General features: G+C 34.8%; 1 protein-coding gene across 3 annotated transcripts in view; it reads right to left on the bottom strand.

Annotated features, from left to right (window-relative positions):
• The window catches only part of Ccdc66 (coiled-coil domain containing 66), a 32,356-nt gene extending 14,203 nt beyond the window's left edge, over positions 1 to 18,153 (bottom strand). Inside the window, exons 1-8 of one of the 3 annotated variants that reach the window (XM_026388592.2) lie at positions 18,076 to 18,153; positions 16,314 to 16,378; positions 15,631 to 15,656; positions 7,362 to 7,497; positions 7,059 to 7,277; positions 5,378 to 5,543; positions 5,095 to 5,198; positions 3,175 to 3,296 (exon numbers count right to left, since the gene is read on the bottom strand). In XM_026388592.2, coding sequence (XP_026244377.2) covers positions 3,175 to 3,296; positions 5,095 to 5,198; positions 5,378 to 5,543; positions 7,059 to 7,277; positions 7,362 to 7,497; positions 15,631 to 15,656; positions 16,314 to 16,378; positions 18,076 to 18,086 — 849 coding nt within the window. In that variant the 5' untranslated portion in view covers positions 18,087 to 18,153. Of the gene's footprint in view, positions 1 to 3,174; positions 3,297 to 5,094; positions 5,199 to 5,377; positions 5,544 to 7,058; positions 7,498 to 13,233; positions 13,456 to 15,630; positions 15,657 to 16,313; positions 16,379 to 18,075 lie in introns of those variants that run through there. The other 2 variants (XM_026388591.2, XM_026388593.2) reach the window with 2 other exon arrangements.
• Between the last annotated feature and the right edge of the window lie 5,388 nt (positions 18,154 to 23,541).

Raw genomic sequence — 23,541 nt, 5'->3', positions numbered from 1 at the left:
AATGGTGATATAGATGAACCTTAACTGAGTTAAAATCAGTTAAGTCAATAACCTAGTATCACAACTGTCTGTAAATGATTATTCAGTAAATTCAGTAGTTAACTATGATGGAAAGCAGGTTGATCTGAAGGTAGAAAGTTCCAGGCATTATTAGTTAAATCACACTATTTTCTAACCTTCAGAACAACTCCTAAAGTCAGGGCTTCCTTCTTTGGTAGTACTCTTTAAATGACCAGGCCTGTAAATTTAGTGGTGATAGTGGTCCCCAAATGATTTTCCCAATTCCTGGAATGAGATTCAAGTGAGCACTGTCCAAGATTTTCTTCCTAGAGGACAGCTAAAAACAATGATTTGAATTATAATAAATGTAAGGTGAGGCGTTATTTAAGACAATGGCACTGGGGTGGGAGGAAGCAGGTTAGCAGGGATAGAACTCCAACAATTTTACTTTATTCTCCCATAGATAGTCCTGGTTTGCTTCCACTCCATGCCACCAACCAACCCAACACACCAAAAATACTGCTCCCTTCAGTTTCTTCAATATCTTAGGGATTGATGTTAGAGAATGCTATCAGCAGTTTGCATCAGAACTCCATATGCTGAGATCATGAGATTTCAGCACATGTGCATTTAGATAAAGCTTGCTTTATTTACTGTCAACATTTTCTGATTTGTTTTTTATTTTATAACAAATTCTATAAACTATAATTGTTGAGAGCCACAGCCAAAGGGGCCCCAGCAAACTTCCAGCTGCTGGCTGATGATTGGCTCACAGCGGCCCCAGCAACATCTAGCTGATTGGCTCCTCTGCGGTGATGTTCATTGGGCTGTTTCCCCGCCCTTCAGACTGCCAGCTGATGATTGGCTCACAGCGGCCCCAGCAACATCTAGCTGATTGGCTCCTCTGCGGTGATGCTCATTGGGCTGTTTCCCTGCCCTTTCAGACCACGGAGCTGCTCATTGGGGAACTTCTTTGGCTCCGCCCACGCGACCCAGCCAATCAGCCTCTAGAGCAGAAGGATTGTGGGAGGTGGAGAGGCTGGGGTTGGGGTGAGAGGCTTGTGGGAAGTCGGTGGTGGCAGTTGGGCTCTGAGGGTTTTTTCCTGAGGAGCTGTTTTGTTTGGTGTGTGTAGTTCTAAAAATAAAGTTAGTTTCTTTTGACAAGTGGCTCCTGAATTGTGCCCAGCCAGACTGCGGCATTAATAAATTCTATAATTGTATATTCTATATTATATATTCTATAATTATAACAAATTCTATAAATACCCACTGATGCCTGAAAATTTTAACTGTGCCATTTGTAGAAAATAAAATTCCTAACATTTTATATTGTCTAAATTCCTTGATAACTGTTAGAAAAAAAAGTGCTTCTAGTCCTATTTACTTTTGACTCATAATCACAGGCAACAAACTGCCAGGTGTGGTGGTGCTCACCCATAATCCTAGGGAGGCTGAGGCAGAGGGATGGCAAGTTTGAGGCCAGTCTAAGCAACTTAGTGAGATCCCGTCCCAAAATAAATGATGTGGCTTAGTGGTTAAGCACCCCTGGGTTTACTACCCAGTACCAAAAAAAAAAAAAAAAAAAGAAAAGCAACGTATTAAGGAATAAATGACATGTCAACATTCCAACCTGAAGTTTGGTAACTGAAAATGTTATATTTTCATAAGTGAATAAGTCAACTTTATGGAAAGTTTCAGTTAACTTTTAGTTGCTGCTTTTAATGGCACATACTGAGTATCTGAAATGCTACCGTAAATATTTCAGATTTTGGAATTTTGCATATACATAATGAGAGAAATTAAAGAGATGGGACCCAAGCCAAATCACAAAATTAAGTCATATATATACTTTATATACATAGTCTGAAGGTAGTTTTATAGGATATTTTTTAGTGCACCTTTATTTTATGACTGTCACATGAAATCAGAGTAGAATTGTCCCTTGTGACTTCTTAATGGTACTCAAAAGGTTTTAGAGGTTGAAACATCAAATTTTAGATTTTCAAATTAAAATCCAAATTTTGAGCACAACCTGTACTTTATCTGGATAAGCTGATTTAACTTCAAAACTTCACACACTTAAAATTATCACCCAGAACTATAGGATTTTCCAAAATTATTTCTATCAGTGAGTCAAAAGTAACTTCTGGGACAATAGAAAAATGCAATTCAGATTTCTTTTTGCTAATGTTAAATTATCAACATATATCAAAACAGGCCAGTCAACACTGATCTACAAGGCATTTACCCAATTAGGCCACAGTGCTAAAAATTTCCACGATCTAAACAACCTTTTTAGGTTACTACATTGTTTTCACAATACATTTGTTAAAAATATAAATGTTCATAAGGTAGAAGGGATTATACATGTAAAAAAGAAATGGTAAATTAAGGATTTAATTTTATTAAATTATAAAACACTCATAAAAGTTAATCTGTAATTAAACGTAAGGAGAATTCAGAATTATTCCTCTAAGGAAAACTGGTTATATTGAAATCAAGCACTAAAGGGTCTAGTAGTGAGGACCCAATCAGCCTGGACCACCATGACCTGACAAGGAAACTAACTGAATGTTTGAAGAGCCAGCAGATGGAAAGAAATAAGAAAAACAAGGGTACTATTTATCTAAAATTAAATATAAATAAAATTTAAAGATCATAAAAGCAATATGGGAAGGATATCTGGCATACACTCATCTTTGATATGAAAACACCTTTTTTGAGCTGATTTGATAACCTTGTAGTGGCTATCACACATGGATAGTTAAAGTTTTTTGAGCCGTTTAAAAAAACTGCAGTGCTCCTTTATTGGAGCCTAAAGGAGGTGCCTAAGGCCTCTATGCTCACCAACTAACACATAGCAAGATAATTTACAGAATGCAAACAGAAACTAGTTCAGGTCATAACTTGTAAACTATTGTCATAAAACACCACATAACAAGTAAGGTTTTTTTCCCTTAAATGAGTTTTGTGGTGTGGTTTTGTTTTTGTTTTTTGGTGCTGAGGATTGAACCCAGGTTGAAGCAAGCACTCCACCAACTGAGCTATATCCCCAGGCCCCTTAATGAGTTTTAAAAACAAATTTTAAAATATGAACACTGCTTAGCATTTTAAATATTGTAATAAAGATGTCTTAAGATAATCAAACAAAATGCTTTATTTTGATATTCTTACCTTAGATTGATCTAAAATTTGAAGTTTTTCCCACATTATTTTATCACTTTCAGATTTTTTCCAAGAATTACTCCACTTCTCAGAAGCTTCTTTTTCTTTCTTCTTTAAAGCAACCTGTTCATCTGTAAATAATGTCCTTTTTTAAAAAAAAATGTATAAAAACTGTAAAAAAAAAAATCATGTAAACAAATCATGACCTTAAATACTGCAGAGCAGATTTTAACACAGATTTAATTGAAATTGTTTTTTAGGTAGGAAATTAACTCACAAGGCAGAGAGGAATTTTTAAGGATATGAAATAAAATTTTTAATCACTATGGTACGAATGGATAAGAATATTGCTTTTATTATCACATTTACCAATATGGAACTTTTTTCAGAATAACTTATTTGATGTTAATTATTATGATGTTCTACTTTCCTATATCATTCATGCAGTTATCACTTTGAAAATTTAAAGCTAGAACTCTGAAAGCAGGGAACCTGTCAGTCAACTTCAAGCTCAACCACTTCCTAGTCACGTGACTATTGGCAAACTGCTGTTAACATCTCTAAATCCTTAGTTCTTATTTTGGTTTAGGATCTGGCACAAAGTAAGTATGTTAGTCATTATTTCTCATGACTTTAAAAACAGAGAAATTCTCCTTGCTAACAGTATCAGGTTAAAAAAAGTAAATTATTTAAGAGAATATTTAAGCATGAAATACTTAAGTTATTTCCAAATTAACACTAAATTACAGCTAGTACAATAACTTATTTCACAAATTTGGTATTGTAATTTGATAAGTTAAATGTGCTGAAAAAAATTTATTTATATATTTATTTCTGTGGTGTTTGGAGTTAAATCCAGGGGTGCTCTACCACTGAACTACATCTTAGCCCTCTTTATTTTGAGACAGGGTCTAAGTTACCCAGGCTGGTCTGAAACTTGCAATTTTCCTGCCTCACAACTCCTGGGCTGCTGGGATTACAGGTGTGTGTCCGTGTCCCCATGCCCAGCTTGAAAACATTTAAAGGTGAAATCGTGACATAAAATACACAGACCTCCAAACCTTCAATTCATTCCCTATTTCTTATTTTTTGCTAAATTACTTAACTATCAGTAATTGTTTCACAAGACTTCCCAGTTGAGTAGATGTTGTAGTTCATCTCATATCTTTATTGTAGTTATTTCCAAGATTTCCAAGAGGTACAAATGTTAAGCCATATTTTCTAAATTGTAGTACCTGGACCCTAAGTTAAGTCTAAGAAGTAATGGGTATTTCTTAGTAATTAACAAAATTTCATAATTGGAATTATAAATTTTTGTTATTAGATTCTTGGGCTGACAGCAATAAGTTTGTTTCTAACTAGAATACTGCTTGATATCACTGATTATTCCTTTTTTTTAAAATGCCTTTTTTTTATTTTTTAATGTAGTGCTAAGGATCAAACCCAGTGCCTCACATGTGCCAGGCAAGCACTCTACCACTGAGCTATAGCCTCAACCCTGATTATTCCTTTTTTAAATATTTTTAGTTCTATATGGACACAATACCTTTATTTGGTTTATTTATTTTTATATGGTATTGAGGTTTGAATCCACATGTTAAATAATTTTTTAAATAAAACCATTTTAAATCCATAGGACTTCTGTACTCAAAAAATACGAAAATTTAGAAATCCTTTCTTGAGCTACCAGGACTGTGAAAGGATACCAGTGACATTAATGCTTTTGGATGCACACCACAGTATACCAAACGAAAAGAGACAACTGTGATTTTCCATGTGAAATCACAGTTTCATTTGGATTTGTAGAAGAATACTCTAAATATGAAATGTTATAAAACAAGATTTTTGATAATATGCTAAAAGATATAATTAGTCTTCACTCTATATTTCATAGACCAATAAAACTACAATAAAAGGTATAAAAATTACCTAGTTCTTTCTTCCACTGGGCTTTTTTTGCTTCTAACAAACTTCTATCACGTTCTCTTTCCCCCAGAGTACTGAATATATCTCCTGGTTTCCATTCATTCTCTCTAATGTAATAGAAAACAAAAAAACCCAGAGACATTATCATTATAGGTTTTTATGTGACTGACTCCATAAAAATAAAGCAATAAGCTTTTAAATAGCTTCAGAGTAAATATTTCACATGGAATTAAAGCAAAACCATATTCCCAAGATGATCCCATAGTAGTAGATATGAGTTACATACAGGGCAATTTTCTGTTCATATTGTTTAGGTGCCTCCTGATTTTTATTTAAGACAGATTTATTTTCATCTGGAATAGATGAAACAGCCTCATATTTTTGGAGTAATCCCATAATGTTCTTGTCCTTTGGCTGATTGGGAATATTGTTCAAATGGAGACTATCCTGACCTAGGAAGTCAAAATGCATGTTTTAAAATTAACACTAAATTACAGCTAGTGCAATAACTTATCTTGGCAATGTACTACATGGTTAAAAAACAAAACAATCTTATACGTTATCTAATTTAACTCTCAAAACAATCTTTGAGGTGGGTATCTGTCAAAAAAAGGGAAACTGAAGCCCGGAGATTAGATGGCTTGTTTGTGGCCAAAGACATACAACTTTTTGTATCAAACAGGAAACCAAGTGAACAATAAAAGAAAAATAAATCTCTGCTTACTCCTGCCAATATACTTTCACAAATAACATAAAATCATAACCTAAAAGGGAATAAATGCAATTAATTAAAATTCATTACTCTGAACTTACTCTTCTCATTTAGCTATAAAATCAACAGAAAACTTTTTCAAGAACAAGTGTCTCTACACCCCAGCTACAATAGCAAATAACGAAAGATTTTTATGGAGGGCTTATATGTTGACTTAAAAATTCCTCCTGAACCAGCTAGTTCTCCCAGTGAAAAGAAAGCATACCTAACAGACAAGTCAATACATAATTGAGAAAAATGTGCTTTTAACTTTGTTGATATTGTCTTATGATACCCATTAAGTTGCTACTTTTTGTTCTTTAGCCTTAAAGACACAATCAGGTTCCCTATTTTACAAATAACCTATGATCAAGAGAAAGTAAATGACTCCAACATGAATGTCGTAGTAGTCTACAGGAGTTGCCTAGCCTCCAAACTAGTTGTGGGGTCTTAGCCATGGAGACAGCCAATTTTACTTTTATTTATCTCATTATTGCCTAATAAAATTTTAGTGGTATTTCTATTAGTTTCAGAATCATAATTCCTAGCCCAAAGTTGAAATTAGAAGGCTTTAAAAACAACACAATACCCTGACTTGTGAAACAGGGCATGTAACATTCTAGTACTCCTTTTAAGTCTGTGTTTTATACTGGTTAAAAAACAGTACAGGAACCCCTAACATAACATATATGCCATCTATAGACTCACAGGTCACTAGCCCCTTATTGTTTGACCTTATATAGCATGAGGGACATGAAGAACAAATAAAGGGGCCAAGGAAAGTAATGTTTTTCAGCAACAACTCAAGTCATATCTTCACAAAGTTCCTTTGGTTTTCACTAGAAATACCATAGATGGTTTTGTTTAAAACTATTTTATATAGTTATTTTAAATGTAAGTAAAGCCTCAGAAATTCTAAATTAAGTACAAGTCTTTCTTGTTTTTTTTGTTATTTAACAGCTTTTCTGAAGTTCACAGAAACTAGATTTCTTAAGGCTATAGTGCACATGAATAATATTTTGAGCATTAACCTTAAAACATGGCATATCATTATTATCAAAGTAATTTTGTATATTAAAGTCCTCTAAAAGAATAATTATTTTAAGATGGTATATGTTACATTTGAATTTAAGAGGTACTTACATAATAACCAATGAATGTGGAATTCTAAAGCAAATATTAAGAAAATAGCACAAAATCAGGAAAAAAATCTTACTTGTTTCTTCCTCCTTTCCATTCTCAGTCAGGGAAACAGATCCATTTCCTTGGTTTACAGTCATCAAAATATGTTGTAGTTGGTCTTGTGTTAGACACATCAAACCACTGTTCATGTTTTCAACTGTGATGTGCTTCTTGTGAGACTTCTGTTTGTCTACTAGAGATATATCTATGGTGTTTCTAGTCTTCTGTATATTGGGGGTTGTAGATGAAATCCCTTTTGGGGAACAAAGACAGTCTTTGTCTGTATAGTGCTTACATAAATCCTTAGTGGGTGAAAGTATCATTCTATTTTTTTCACCTCTTGCTTGTGAGGTTCCCGAATCAATTGTCTTCTTTTCGAAAAGTTTTCCACTCCCAATACAAGTATTTTGTGATTTTATAATGTGTCCAGTTTGTTTTGTTCGACATTTTGCAATCTTGGTCTTATTTCCCATCTGTTAAAACACCAGAAGCTTATTTTTTAATGGTTTTTGGAAAATCAATAATTACCTTTATTTATATGATCTGTGATAAACCTATCCTCTAAACTTTTCATTTCACTATATAAATAATAAAGCCATAGAAATTAATTTTTAACACTGCAAATCTTCAGTTGAAAGCTTCATCAATAACTAAAACTTATTAATTCTGGATAATGAAGAATAGAGATAAACTTTTATTTTATTTGTTACAGGACATCACCAATCTACTTCAGCTTTGGATTTCATGTCATTAAATCATACCACCCATACTACTTTTCTTTACATGCCATCTATAGACTCACAGGTCACTAGCCCCTTATTGTTTGACCTTATATAGCTTGCTGTCAACCTTCTAATACAAATCCTTTCTCAATTAGTGGTACTTTCATATTCATATTATTCTTATATCCTTTCATTTCCTCAAACTCTTCCTATTCTGCTATTCTCTAAGCTATTATCATTACTCACTTCCACAGTACCTTCTGACACTAACCTGGGAACTATCCACAACTGCAACTCCTCTAATATCTCAATTTTAAGTACTGGATAAGGATTCCCACCTCCTATTTTTTTTCCAATTCTCTTCTTCGCATATCCCAATTCCAAAAATTCTTTAACTGTGCAAAGATCAATAATTTACCACCTCCCTCTTGCTCTTATTTTCCTTCTTTAACAATCTTTTTATTTTAAAGTATTTTTAGGTGTAGATGAACACAATACCTTTATTTATTTACATATGATGCTGACGATCAAACCCAATGCCTCACATGTGCTAGGCAAGTGTTCTACCATTTGAGCTACAGCCTCAGCCCCTTTAATGATCTTAAATTCCACAAGTCAAATCATCCGTCTTCCACTCTTTACTCTTTGCTCTCATGCACATCTAGCAAATCCTAATTCCAACAAAATCCAATCCTTTACCTATTCTATGACTGCATAAGCAGAGAAAAACAACACAGCCATGCTTACTGGTTTCATCTTAAACTCATAACCAAGAATATCAAGTGAGTTCTTAATAGTACCTGGCAGTCATATTTCCCTACTCTTTTTTGGGAGGTGTGTGTGGGGGTATCAGGGATTGAACTCAAGGGCACTTGATCACTGAGCCACATCCCCAGCCCTATTTTATATTTAATTTAGAGACATGGTCTTACTGAGTTGCTTAGTGCCTCACCTTTGCTGAGGCTGGCTTTGAACTCACGATGCTCCTACCTCAGCCTTCCGAGCTGCTGGGACTACAGGTGTGCGCCACTGTGCCCAATTTCCTCACTCTTTTCATAATTATTCAACCTTAATACTTTCTTTCCCATCCTCATTCTCAGGTGAAGACTCTGTTTAATATTTCACTGGAAATATACAGAAGTATTCAGAAGAAAACTGCAAGTTTCAATCACCAAATCTTTCCCAGCATCTTCATACTTATTCTCATTACTTGTACATAATTCCATAACCTCTCTCTTTCTTATGTATTTCTCTCTAGCAATTCTTAATTTGGAATCATGACTTTTTATTTTCTGCTGGATCACAACAAACAATAGCATACAAACATGCTATTATTTTACCATCTTTAAAAACTCTTGCCAGGCGTAGTGGCACCCATCTGTAATTCTAGCTACTCAGGAGGCTGAGACTGGAGGATTCCAAGTTCAAGGCCAGCCTGGGCAACTTAGCAAGACCGTTTCCAAAACTAAAATAAAAACATGCTGTAGCTACAGTAAGCAATTAAAAAATTCTTGATCCCATTTTCTCTTTCATCTCCTATAACCCCATTTCAATCCATCTTTCACCCACATCACACCATACCACCAAAACTCCTCAAGGTCACTAATAACTTTACATTGCTAAGTCTAGTAACCTATTCTCAAATCCTCATCTTACTTGACCTATGAGCTCTATCTGATGCAGAGGATTACTCTTTCTGTTTTGAAACCTTTTCTTCATTTCCAGGACTTTATAATCTTGATTCTTCAGACTTTCGACACTGCTCCTTGTTAGTCTTTACTGGTTTCTTTTCTCACAGACCTCTTAAAGTTGAAGTGCCCACTGGTCAGTCCTGTTCCTTCATTTAACTGGTCATTTCATTTACTTTTCTGACTCTAAATATTATCTATGTTGATGACTCCAAGTTTGTGTCTTTAATTCCAGGTTCTAGATAACCTATCTAACACTTCCCCTGGGTTTCTAATAGACATTAAAAATCAGCATGTCCAAAACTGAACTCTCATGGGGAGAATTAACTTTCTCCCCATCTGTTACTTATATTTGCATACTCAACTCCTCTACCATAAACCACATTTAAATTGTCATCAATACTATATTGCTGCATCTTCAAAAATATATCCTGAATCTGACTACCTCAACATACTTCTTGTTATTCTGCTCCAACACATTACATCTCACCTGAATAACTATAAAGCCTTCAAACTGGTATTCCTGTTTTTACCCGTGCTTCATCTACTTTCAATACAGGAGCCACAGTGACTACCTTAATATGTAAGTCATATCATGTTACTATCTTCAAGAGCCCCCAAAAGCCGCATATGGTGATACATACATGCCTGTAACACCAGTAGAAAGCTAAGGCACGAGGATCACAAGTTCAAAGCCAGCCTCAGCAACTTTTAGAGAAGCCTTCATCAATGTAGCAAAATTTTAAAAAATAAAATAAAAAAGGGCTGGAAATGTGTCTCACTGGTTAAGCACCCCTGGGTTCAATACCCAGGTAAACCCCAATGATTTCTCATTTTACTCAAAAATAAAGTTGAACTTCTGGGCTGGGGATGTGGCTCAAGCGGTAGCACTCTTGCCTGGCATGCGTGCGGCCTGGGTTCGATCCTCCAGCACCACATACAAACAAAGATGTTGTGTCTGCCAATAACTAATAAATAAATAAATATTTTTTTAAAAAAGTTGAACTTCTCACAATGACCTAAAACAAGCCCTAATGATAAGTGAGTACCCCCTACTCCCCTGCCTCTTTGCCCCCATGCTATTTGACCTCATTTTCTATCTTGAGTTCCTTGAACTCAATAAGGCCTTTCCTTCTTCCTACAGATTCTACACAACTCATTTCCTCACCTTTATCCGATCTTTGCTCAAATATCACCCACTCAGTAACACCTCACCAAACTAGCCTGTTCTGTCCACCCTTTCAGCTAATATTACTTATTCCCAAGGCTGCTAAACCAGTAAGGTTATCATGCTTATTTTTCTCCATAACCTGTTTTGTCTGGAAATATTTGGCTTCTGTCTGTCCATCTCACACCCTTCTAATGTAAACTCCATAGGGCAGAGACTTGTCTGTTTAATTCATTCCTATAACCCCAGTTACTAGAACAGGTGAAAGTGAGTAAGTATTCAATAAATTTTGCTTGAATACCTTCAACTATACCATTCACCCCACTGAATTATTTATCTCTTGCCCATAAATTAGTTCTCTTTCCCAAAATATTCCATTTCTTTGGCATTGTTTTTCTAATCTCAGGCCAGTAACCATGGAGTCACCTTTGACTCTCTTCCTTCAGGGTCTTATTTAGTTTATCAGTAAACACTGTATCTTTTTCTTATCATTTACATGATGACAAACCTGTGTTCAGATTCTTATCATCTTTACTAGATTACATTCTATCATCTCTACTAGATTACATTCTACCTATCTCAAGTTTATCCTCCACTTAATCCACTGTACATTTCTGTAAATCCAACGAATCTGAAATAATTTGACAATCAATTAAATGTGTTTTATGTGCTCACCACTGTGGAAAGTGTGGGTGATATAAAAAATAAGATCAGATCCTTGCTGTCAAAGAGTGAGATGCCATAAGAGTTTTCATATCCAACTTTTCCTTATATTTCATGAAACTCACCTTGCCGACCAATTAGCTAATCTCATTTCACCCTACTTTTCAAAATGTACCTTCTGAATCAGCCACAAGATCTCTTAATTATCTACTTCACCTCACCTCACCTCACCATGTTTATTCTTGGCTTCAGGTTTTGATATCAATCTAAAATGCATTTTTACCCTTTTATCTCTGCAGCTATTTTAGTATAACTAACTCAAATGTCTATCATGAATTAGACTAGATGAGAACTGAGAAGAACTGAAGAACACTAGAAGAGAGAGCCAACACTCAGAACCTGTCTATTACAGGCAAACATGAATCTGAGTCTACATGTGAGATCACCCAATATTTCTAAAGAATCAAGAATGCTAGATCTTACATTAAATTATCCAATTTTTAGGCACCAGCAAGTCATTCTAGTTTTGGAGGGAAAAAATCACTGCATGCATCAAATAATCAGCAGTCTACATGTGGTCTGCTTGGGCAGCTGAATCATACCACCTCAGTCTCTACCACAGCTTCTACTGATCTTGCCCTTCTTTTGACACACGTGCGCATTTTCTGGGTAATAGCTGGGCATTTCAGTTTATCTCAAACTGCTAAACAAAACATATTTTCTTAACATACTTTAAAATCCTCTCATTTCTGTCTTATATTTCCATCTTTTAACTACCTTACAAGTTCAGAGCCATATCCAATTCTCCCTGGACTGCTGTAATTGACAATTAACTGGTCTTCTTCTTAATTGATAATGATAATCTATCTGTCCTTCATGGAAATGCCTGAAGTCCTGTTCTAAAACCACAAATAAGATCACATCTATTCCTCTCATCAAAAATCCTTTAATAGCTTCCTTCATGCAAATCATGGAAGTCTTCGAACATCCAATGAGGCCCTTCAATGACTGTAAGTCCCTTAAGCTTTTATGTTCTACATTTCCCAGAGGTAAATACTATTCATACATGCACTCTGCCATTAAGCTACAAATCCAATCCACAAGGACTTGTTTTTTTTTCTGAGAACAAATAAAGCTAAGAATGGAGTCTTACATCCATACTTGAATTTACAGTAAATATTTGTTAAACAGAAATCTACTAATTTAACTAGAATTATTTTACCACATTCTGGTCACATCAGAAATAATATACAGAAAAAGTCCTCTAAAAATACTTATGCATAAAAAAAGTAATGATCTGGCATGTAATCAACATACATTAAACTCAATTATGAACACTATTTGTAGCCTACAGCCAGATAGGAACAATGAAGGGAGGTAGCAAAAAATTATGAACTGCCAAATAAAGATTCAATTACATGTGGGTTACTAAATAAGAAAAAGCAACCTAGCCAAAGTCATTTAAGAAGTGTTTACTGGATGAGATACATTCTAACTGATCAAACAAGTTTTATGTCATAAAACATTTTTATATAGCATATTGCTTTTGCCTAATTTAATTCCACCAATATTTTTCATATTATAAAGACAATATTAAATGCATTCATTTATTACTGGTTGACTTCACAATTTATAATGAGGTCAGGATCTGGCACAAGGAAACAAAAGTAGCATTTTAAAACCTAGAAAGTGCTACTTTGTACTATACACCCTTCAATATATATTTCCCACATATAGAAATATCAACAAAAATTTTTTTCTTTGTTTAGAAGAGGTCTATGTTGCCTAGACTGGTCTCTAACTCCTTGGCTCTAGCAATCATCCTAACTCAGCCTCCCAAGTAGCTGAAACTATAGATGTGCATGATCACACATGGTCAAAAAACTTTTTCATGCTTATTCCAACTAATTTTTAAGAGTACTTTAAGTGTAAGAGTTTTAGGGGCCATGATTTTTATAAATTACTTACAACACTGAATCATTTCTAGTTCTTTTATTTCTCTTCCAATAAGCATAAGAAATTAGGCTGGTAACCATCTTTACTTCATATTCATTACTGAAGATTAAAGAAAAATGCAGGAGAGAATTTGCTAGAATTAGGAAAGCACTCTGACCACACGTGTTAAACTTGATGATGATGATATAGTTCAGCTGTGTTTAAAGAACACACTGGTGATGACAGTAATTCAACCTATGAGGAATAGGGAAAACAGAAAACTGTAGGTGTCATAGTCACTCAGTTTACCTCAGTAGAAGAAAAACGCTATGTAGAAAGCACTCATGAATAACTTACAGAAAGGAAAATGCAACATATATCTGTAGAACTGTAACACTTGGGAAATTTAAAAAATAAAACAAAAGACAAGTACTACTGATTCTGGTGTTTGTCTCCATGAAGAGCAAAAACAGGAAGGAAGAGGATAGCTATAACCTCTCTAACTATGGGAAAGAGAATCTCCTTGAAAGCAAATCAATATACAAGGGAGAATTAGGTTGTGTCTATTTTCAAGTCTGAAATTCAACAGGGAGGAAACCAATTTGAGACAGTACATAAATTAACATCAGCTGAGAACATTACTCATTAAAAAAATTTTTAAAAAATCCTAAAATGCCCCTAGACAGCTGACAGAATTTTGTAATGATTCCACTAAAAGTCCAAGACTAATAACTTTATTATAGGCTTGAAAGGGGAGCTCCAGATATTCTGAGTTGGTTAAAAATACAACTAAATGTCTTTAAAATTGTGGCAACTATAGCAAACCTGTTAAGGATATCAATAGAAAAAAGAATGTGTAAAAGGGAATATAGGCTTGGGGAAAATAGAAATCAATCATTACAAGTAACTTTTCATATCTAGAAGCTTGAAAAAGGCAATTTGTTAATTTGACTCAAATAAAAGCAGTTACTTGCAATATTTAATAAGAGAACAGACAGGAGACAGACAATGTGTATTCAGTGGTTAAAGGAGTATACAAAGTATATAACTATATACTACACAGTAGTCCCCTTTATCCATAGGTGAAACATTCAAAGACTGCCTGAAACTGCAGATAAGACCAAATACCCTAAATAAGCATCATGATACCTCAACAGTTAACATGATAATTACTAAATGGGCATGGATATGCTGGACAAAGAGATGATTCATACCCCAGGAAGGACAGAGTGAGATTTTCATCACACTATTCAAAATGGTGCACATTCTAAAACTTATGGATTGTTTATTTTCCATTTAATATTTTCAGACACAAATGACCACAAATAACTGAAACATCAAAAAATGAAACCATAGATAAGGGGCAGATTAATGTATGCCTATATATAAAAACTATTTATATGTAGTTTGTGGAATCACCTATTTATCAAATAATTAATCTCCTGAGTACTCAAGAAACTTCTCCACCTTGATTAAACTTAGAAATAACAAAGCCATAAAGGGTTCAGAATTGTAAGGAAAAGCCCTATATTGTCCAAACTGGGTTCTATCCACAAACAAGGTAAAGCTTTAAGATACTGCAAAGAAGGCTGAGGTTGTAAGCTCAGTGGTCAGTGGTAGAGCACTTGTCTCGCACATGTAAGGCACTGGGTTCCATCCTCAGTATCACATAAATAAAATAAATAGTAGTGTGTCCATCTATAACTAAAAAATATTTTTTAAAAAGATACTGCAAAGATAAAGGAAAAAAAGGCTACAGTAAGTTAAGGAAGAGGAGAAATTTCTGCCAATGTTTATCTAAAAATGGAAAATCAAGGAAGAAGTTGCAATAGAAAAAAAAAGAAAATTTCTAATGGTATATATTTTGCAGAAAAAGGAACAGTGGGTTCATGGTAAAGGAAAGTAATTTGAAAGATCACTATTAAGTTCATGTGTAATCTTATAAAAGAGATGTAGGAATTTGTGAATCAAGTTCTCTTTCTGGTCTGGGCAAATGGAATTTGAGTATGAGAAAAAAAATATTTTGTTTTAAAATCTGAATATCTGTTTTTAAATATCTCAGGAATGAGGCTGTTTAGTGCAGTAGCTACTAAATTTAATTAAAAATTGAATAAAATTAGAAATGTAGTCCCTCTGTTACACAAGTTACATTTAAATGCTCAATCTATACATGGTTAGTGGCCACCATATTGGATAGAACTGATTTTATAACATTTCCATCTTTGCAGAAAGCTTTACTGGATAGCAGTGATCTATAGAAGAGAGTTCTACTGGACTTTTTAAACTTGAGGGGAGGACAATAACTTCATAACTTCACGTCATCATTCCAAACCACTAAGAACACTTTACATTTCCCAGGAATTATTTTCAAACTATTGAAAAGAAAACTTTATTTTGCACTTGAAAGTAGGTCAAAGTCATTTAGCTTACCTTCACAGAAAATTTTGATTTATGTTCTACAAAAGAAAAAAAAAATTACTAAACTATCAACCAAAAACACGCAAAGGCAGTTATAAAAGAAAGTTTTAACTAGTAGTGTTTAAGATGTTAAGATAGAAATATTACTCCCAAAAGCATTAACTTTAAAGCCCACCTGAGTGTTCCAACCCTTACAATGTGATTCAAATAATTATTTCTATTAGTTACCTTTTCATGGTAAACTGTAAACAGATTGGGGGTGAAGGACATGACCAAATTACAGAGTTTAAAAACTAGTACTAAAAATAGTTTTAGTAACTATAGTCTTACTATAAATTTAATTTTCTCAAGCAACACTTTTCTATGTGCAAAGAATACACATATAATTACTTAAATTTCACTTATATTATTCATTAGACAATAAAAATATTTACTACATGCAAAGAACACATAAATATTACATGTGAAATACATTAATCATTAATTTTTATGAATCTGAATAATGACAGCAGTAAGCACTGATGTAATCTGACTATACTTGGGTAAAAGTAAATTTGAAGCAGTTAAGCAATCAGCTTCTTTCAAAGTATCATTTAAACACCATTCTATTACAAGTAAAAAATCTGATAAACTACTATAAATTTAAGTTAGGAATTTAAAAGTTAACACTTTAGATTTCTAGTAACACAGCATACCATATGGAGATAATATTAGCTTGGTTTTTCCATCCAGTAATTCAGTCTCGAGCTTCAACCCATCTCTGCAATATAAAAAAAGTTGTCATTTTTCAGAAATGGAAATATTTTAAATAGCCAGAAATGTTCCTTTGAACCTTGAAAGTAAACCTATGTACACAAATTTACATAGAAATCTTGTACAATTCCATTAGTCTTTTTCTTTTTAAGTTGTAGATGGACAAAACACATTTATTTTTATGTGGTAGTAAGGATGGAATCCAGTGCCTCAATCGTTTAAGGCACACGCTCTACCACTGAGCCACAACCCCAGCCCCCCAGTAGTTTTTTTAAATATTTTTCAATCCAAAAGAAAACTAAATAGAGAAATTTTTTGAGATTTCTCAATAATACAAGAATTTGTTATTGGTAAACAATTAATTCAGCAACTACACTGAAAAAATAATGTTGTTACCAGAAATCCTTAGCTAGATAAAGGATCTACCATCTATTAGTTTCATAGCAAGCTCATGCTTAACACATTCTATGGAGTGCTGGAGCACCTGAAAATGACTATAACACCACCACATAGGTTAGTAACTGCTTGAGCATGGAATTCCACTTTATTTTGAATATTTCAAACAATACATATGCACAGTGACTCTTCTGTACTATCAAAATAAATCTGCAAAGAACTCTGGCTGCTATGATAATTTATATGGAGCATGTTAAAATCATGAGCATTAACAGTAGACAATGCAAACAAAACACGTACATCTATTAAGTTCCTAAATTTAAAAATCTACTGAAATCTAAAATGCAGTCCATACAGCAATTAATTATTGTCTTATGAGAACAAAACAAAACAAAAATGCCAATACACATTAACAAGGACAAAAGTGAATTCCTCAAGAGAGAAAATTAAATCCAGCAATCAAAGGAGACAGAAGTTGGGATATATGATTAGGAATATGAAAAATCTGAGATGTGGTTCATGTGGGGAAAATCAAGTTAAATTACTTATTAAAGACAAAATACTGGAAGAAATAGGTTGTAAACGTTTCCCTGTTGCAGAGTTATGAACAGTTCATGTTTGTTGATGAAACTAAACCACAACAAACAAACAAACAAAAAAAACCGTGGATGAAATTGCAAAGTATTTGTTCTGCACTGTACTTAAATTCCTTCACAGGATTTATTTCTAAATCCCAAGATTCTAGAACATAACATTTGCTAACGATATGCAGTTAACTCTGGAATTGTTTGCTTTTTATCTTCCTGAAACATTAAACTTCCAAGCAATGAAAAACAATACAGACTTTTTAATTTATCTAACGACTCACTCCTCAATGAGCACCGGTTACGTGCCAGGAAATGGCAAGACAATTCCTTGAAAGATTCCTCGCCCCGCGGGCCTTCCATTAACCCGGAAACGCCAATATTCTGCAAGACTCCAAGACAGGTTCGCAAAGAACCAGAGGCGTGGGCCAGAAATTCTACCTGGAATGCTCTAAGCTGTCTCTCTCAGACCCCTTCTTCCCTCCAGGTCCTGAACTCAATAATAAAAGGGCTGCAAACAAGGTCACAGTTTCAATGTCGACTTATGAAGGAAGAAGTGAGGCCCGCGGGGTCGTAAAGGCCGACAGGTCCCCTTTGCGCCTCTCTATCTAAAGGAGGTGGGCTCTGCCGCTATAGGCGACGACATTCCTGGAGGAACGGCAAAAGACTCCTAGGGCCAACCCAGACTCCCCCTTCTTCGGGGACGGCCACTTCTCACGCTTACCCCAAGTTCATGGCCTGACGACCAACTCTCGCTGCGGGCCGCAGGAGCCCCTTGTGTATGACGGTTGCTGCAGCTGCTGCCGCCGCTCAACAAGCACAAAGCTGATTGGATGCAGAGGTGGGGGCGATCTGGGAAGATAAACCAATCACAATGATGCATGCTAGCGGATGCGCTCAGAAGGGGCGGGGCTTCGGTTGTTAGGGTGTCTGTGGCAGAGGTCTGCGGTTCTCGCTATTGTAGTCCCCGAAGTTTCACAGGGAACCCTCGGAGAAACGCCTTTTCAAGTGGAGTCAGGAGAAAACAGGGGAGAACAAAAAGTATAAGTGTTTCAATTTACATTTTCTGTGCTGCAGTTTATATTTGGAAAGGAGGTTAATTTTAGTACAACAAGTTGCAGAGGGCATGTCTAGGACAGGGAGTGTGTGTGTCTTGTCTCTTGCTCTAACTCCATCGTCAAGCCTGGCACGTTGTAGCTCTTTTTAAATACTACAGCAGCAGTCCTACGTGCTCAATAAATTTAGGTGATATGTGCCATCATGGATCTAAGCCCTTGCATCTGTTATTACAACATGATCTCTGAAGCACAGAGAGGTTAAGCGATTTGCCCAACATCACTGATCACGAAGCAATTTAACACCAGACCTTGTCTCTATCCAGTATTATGAGTGTAACTAACTCCTATCCATCCTTTAAGTCTCAATTTAAATGTCACTTCCTTCAAGAAGCCCTCCTGTAATCCATGGGTGGGTAAATTAGTAACCTTTTTATCAGGACACGTAAAGCATTTAAGATCCTATATTAAAATGAGGGTCAGAGGAGTAGACATATGGTGTCTTGTACACTTTTGTAGTCACAGTGCCTAATACTGCACAGTGTAGACTATAAATATTTGAATGAACAGCAAAAATTAAAAATGTCAACAAGAACTTTATTAAATTTGACCAACTGTATGATATTTCATAAGGGTGTTCCTAGATTCTAACACAGTTGCTAAAAGTTCATAATTTTGGTTATGTACCTGCTTTTATGTTTTTTTAAACCCCATAGTTGACTTAAAATGGAGCACATTAAATTCTTATGGTATATTCAGGGAAACTCCAAAAGAGATCTTTTAATATTCATCTTTGTACCTGGCCTGTGTAATATATATTTAAATAAACAGTGTTGACTTAATAGACTGAATAAACAAATACCAATACGTGTTTTATCTATGTTGTTTTTATTATTTAAAAGGATTTTTTTTAACTATAGGAAGAAAAAAATGGCTAAAAGGACCAATGTGATAATAAATGTATTTCTGGGAGGTATCATAGTGTGCATTTTAAAGAGTTACTTTTGTTTCTAGCTTTATTATTATGAAAATGTTTAAAGATACAAAAAGACTGTACTACAATAAACAATTACATATCCTCCACCTAGATTTGACACATGCTAATATTTTGCTGCATTTGTTTTCCCTCTCTCCTCCCTCTCTCCACAAACACACACCTTTTTTGCATGACATCATTTGCTGATACACATTCTAATGCTTCACTCCTAAACATTACAGCATGCATATACTAAGAATGAGATGTTCTACAAATAACCACACCACCATTATTACACCTAAAGAAACGAACAACTTCATGATATATAATGCCCTATCCCTATTTCATTTCTGCCACTTGTCCTAAGAATAACTTCTATGACTTTTTATTTTGAAAGCATGTGGCTATTATATATCTTTTTGTGTGCACTCTCTCTTTAGAAAAACAACATATTTATTACTAATGTCTGACTAGCCTTTAAGTTTTAAAATTCATCAGTTCAGTGACACAGTGTGTGCAACCATCATCACTATGTATTTTGAAAAATTTTTCACCACACCAAACAAGAACTCCATGCGTTCAGCAATAACTCTTCATTCTCATTTTCCTAATATCTAGAAATTTTTAGTCTCATTTATGTATCTTATTATTTTTGCCTATTCTAGATATTTCTTTTTTATTTAGTTTTCAGTAATAGGTGGACACAATATTTTATTTTATGTGGTGCTAAGGACAGAACTCAGCACCTCATGCGTGCTAAGCGAGCACTCTACTTCTGAGCTACAACTCCAGCCCTACACATTTCATGTAAGTGGAATCATAATATTTGTCCTTTTATGACTGGCTTTTTTCACTTGGTAGGATGTTTAAAGCCTTCGCTCATGTTGTAGCATATATGAAAACTTCTCTGCTTCCCCCTCATCCTTGAGGTAGGAGTGGTGGTGCAGGAGATTGAACACAGGGCCTGGTATATGCAAAGCATGTGCCTTACCACTGAACTACACCCATTTTATTATTATGAACGAATATTATTTCATTGTATATGCTAAAATGAATCCATTCATCTGTTGATACACTTTGGATTGTTTCTATCTTTTGATTATTGTGAATCATGATTATTTTTTGAGATACTACCTGTTTCCACAGCACTTGCATCATTTTACATTCCTACCAGCAATACATTAGGTCTCCCTTAGTATGATGTTTCTCCACATCCTAACCAATGCTTGTTTTTTTTTTCCTTTTTAAAAAAATTATAGCCATCCTAATGGTTCCCTGGTTCTGACAGTTTAGGCTGGGTGCGTTTAGTTGTTTGGTTTTTTTTTTTTGTTGTTGTTGTTGTTGTTTACTGTTTCTTAGGTGGGGGACTAAAGCTTAGAGTTGCATACTCCATAATTTTGCTGACACTACCTCACTTTCCTCTCTTTTTCATTTTGAGTCTTTCCTCTAATTTAATGTAAAACAATCACCCCACTTGTTTTTTCCATGCTACTGACTCTGAAAAGTTAAAAATACTAAGCTTATAGAATATCCCATAATCCAAATCTGTCTGTTTGCTTTCTCGTAATGTTATTTATCCTGTTCCTCTATCCTCTAACTTTCTATGAATATTCAAGTTAAACATTTTGGTAATACTTTAAGGGGACATTTTGTGGTTCACAGCTCATCATCATGTTAGGTTATCCTACTGTTTGTGAGTCCAAGTTTGAAGATTTAACAATGTTGAATACTCCACTTCTCTATTGTAAATATTTATTTTTCACTAAAAGCACACCCTTCCTTTATATGCAATGTAGTTTCCTTGGGTCTTTCTATAAGAAGCGTCATATTGAACATAATCTTGCCCCATACTGCTCCTGGGGGATCTTGGTCTGTGCTAAGCACCTCCAAAGCACTTCCAGTAGTACACTAGAACCCATGAGTGCACAAGTTGCAAGTTGTGGGAAAGGAGAAATGCATGCCTTTGTGTTCTATTCTGCTTCAGTGCAAACTATAATTTATCAGAGCTTTGGAGCCAGGCTGCCTGGATCTGCTTGACAGATCTCAGCTCTGTTGCTTACTAGCTATATATTCTTGGATAGATTGTTAACTTTCTGTTTTAGTTTCTTCTTTGATACATTGGATATGAATAATAGTACTTTACTTCATAGGGTTATTGTGAGAGTTAAATGAGTTTAATATATGAAATATGCTTAGAATAATGCTGAACACATAGTATCATGTGTATATTAAATATTGTTACCAAAGAAGTGATGTTTGAGCTCAATGACTTATAGGCTTATAGATTGCTTAATTTTTTCCTATTTAAAAAAATTAATGTAAAAATTACCAACAACAAAAGGTACAGATCTTAACTGCACAATTTGAGAAATTTGGGTAAATGTATATACCCATTTAACAACCACTTACATCAAGATTAAAAACATTTCTGTGACTCTAGAAAGTTCTCTTGAACTCTCTCCTTTATCAGTCCCACCTCTTTCTATAGGCAAGAACAGTTCTTATTTCTATTATCATATACTAATATGGCTTGTTATATAACTTCACATAAAGGATCATGCAGAATGTAGGCATTTGAGTCTAGCCACTTTCATTTAGCATAATATTTGTGCAAACTCACATTCATTCTTCTTTTTTTTATTCTGAGTATTGTTCCATCACATGAATATGCAAAAATTTGTTTGATGCTTCAATCATTTCTAATTTGAGGTCACAATTCAGGGAATCAAAGTGGCTGAGTAGAGGAAGGCTGCATTCCTCATTGCTCCATGGCTAGGTGAGTCAAAGAGAGATTTGACTAAAATTCAATATCAGACAGTCAGAATGTCTTAGAGATTCAGAAATTTGGGTGCATTGAACAAAGAAGAAAGAGTATGTTAGAGCCAAGCCAGTTGCCACAGTGGTAGTGGTAAGCCATCACCACAGAGGGAAGGAGAATGCTTTCTATGAATAAAGAGAGATGCTCTGCACACTCTTCATAGACTTTGTGGACAAGAATTTTCATTTCTCATGGGTAAGTACCTAGGAGAATTGCTGAGTCCCAGGGCAGATGTTTAAAGTTTTTTTTTTGTTGTTGTTGTTGTTTAAATTAAGAACTACCAGACTGTTTTCCAAAGAGACAGTATCATTTCAAGTCTATGAAGATGAGGGTTACAGTGGCTTCCCAACTTCATCAACATTTGGTATTGTCGAGTTTTTAATTTTTTAAAATAATTTTTATTTATTTATTTGTATTGTTTAATTTTCGGCGGACACAACATCTTTGTATGTGGTGCTGAGGATCGAACCCGGGCTGCACGCATGGCAAGCGAGTACGCTATCGCTGGAGCCACATCCCCAGCCCCAGAGTTTTTTATTTTAGCCATTCTTCTGGGTGTGAAATGGAATTTCTCTGTAGTTTTAATCTACATTTCCCTAATGACAAAGGATTTTGAGCACCTCTGCTCAGTTTTCATGGAGTGTGCAAGTGAAGAGCCCATTATTCTGCTCTTTCTTCCTTCAGGTCCTTGCAGGAGGCTCTGGAAAATTTACATCTAGCAGACCCAACAAATTTGCCAGTGGGTGGCAGTGCACCATTCAGGCTGAATTTATATTAGAACAGTATATTGTATATATTGGATATACCAAGCATCTGTAGTTGCCCAAGCATCTACAGATAGTAAAAACAGTGGCTTTCAGAACCCTTAGCTATGAGGTCTGCTATTATCACGATAACCTAGAATTCCTCTTCACAATCATTAAGGATCCTCTGGTTGATGTTTACAGTTTTCGTTCTAGAAGGATTTTAGCAGGCTCATTTTTATGTTATAATACAATCTTGAAAATTGTATAATATATTTACAGAAAATATAATAGTTTACATATATGTAAACTATATTACAAATATGTACATATATTTACACGTATGTAAACTAGATTACATATAGGGGGAAACCAATTCAGATCTCAGCAGATTTTTTAACCCAGACCCTCAAACTAGGAGACCCTGGAACAACATATATCAAACTCTGAAAGAAAATGGATGCTGGGCTGGGGTTATGGCTCAGTGGTTGAGCGCTTGCCTGGCATATGTGAGGCACTGGGTTCGATCCTCAGCACTACATGTAAGCAATTAAATAAGTAAATAAGGTCCATCAATAACTAATAAAAATATAAAAAT

This window comes from Urocitellus parryii, chromosome 3 (assembly GCF_045843805.1).
Source record: "Urocitellus parryii isolate mUroPar1 chromosome 3, mUroPar1.hap1, whole genome shotgun sequence".
Taxonomy (NCBI): domain Eukaryota; kingdom Metazoa; phylum Chordata; class Mammalia; order Rodentia; family Sciuridae; genus Urocitellus; species Urocitellus parryii.
Note: the sequence above shows the minus strand (reverse complement) of the source record. Positions and strands in the feature narration are given on the sequence as shown.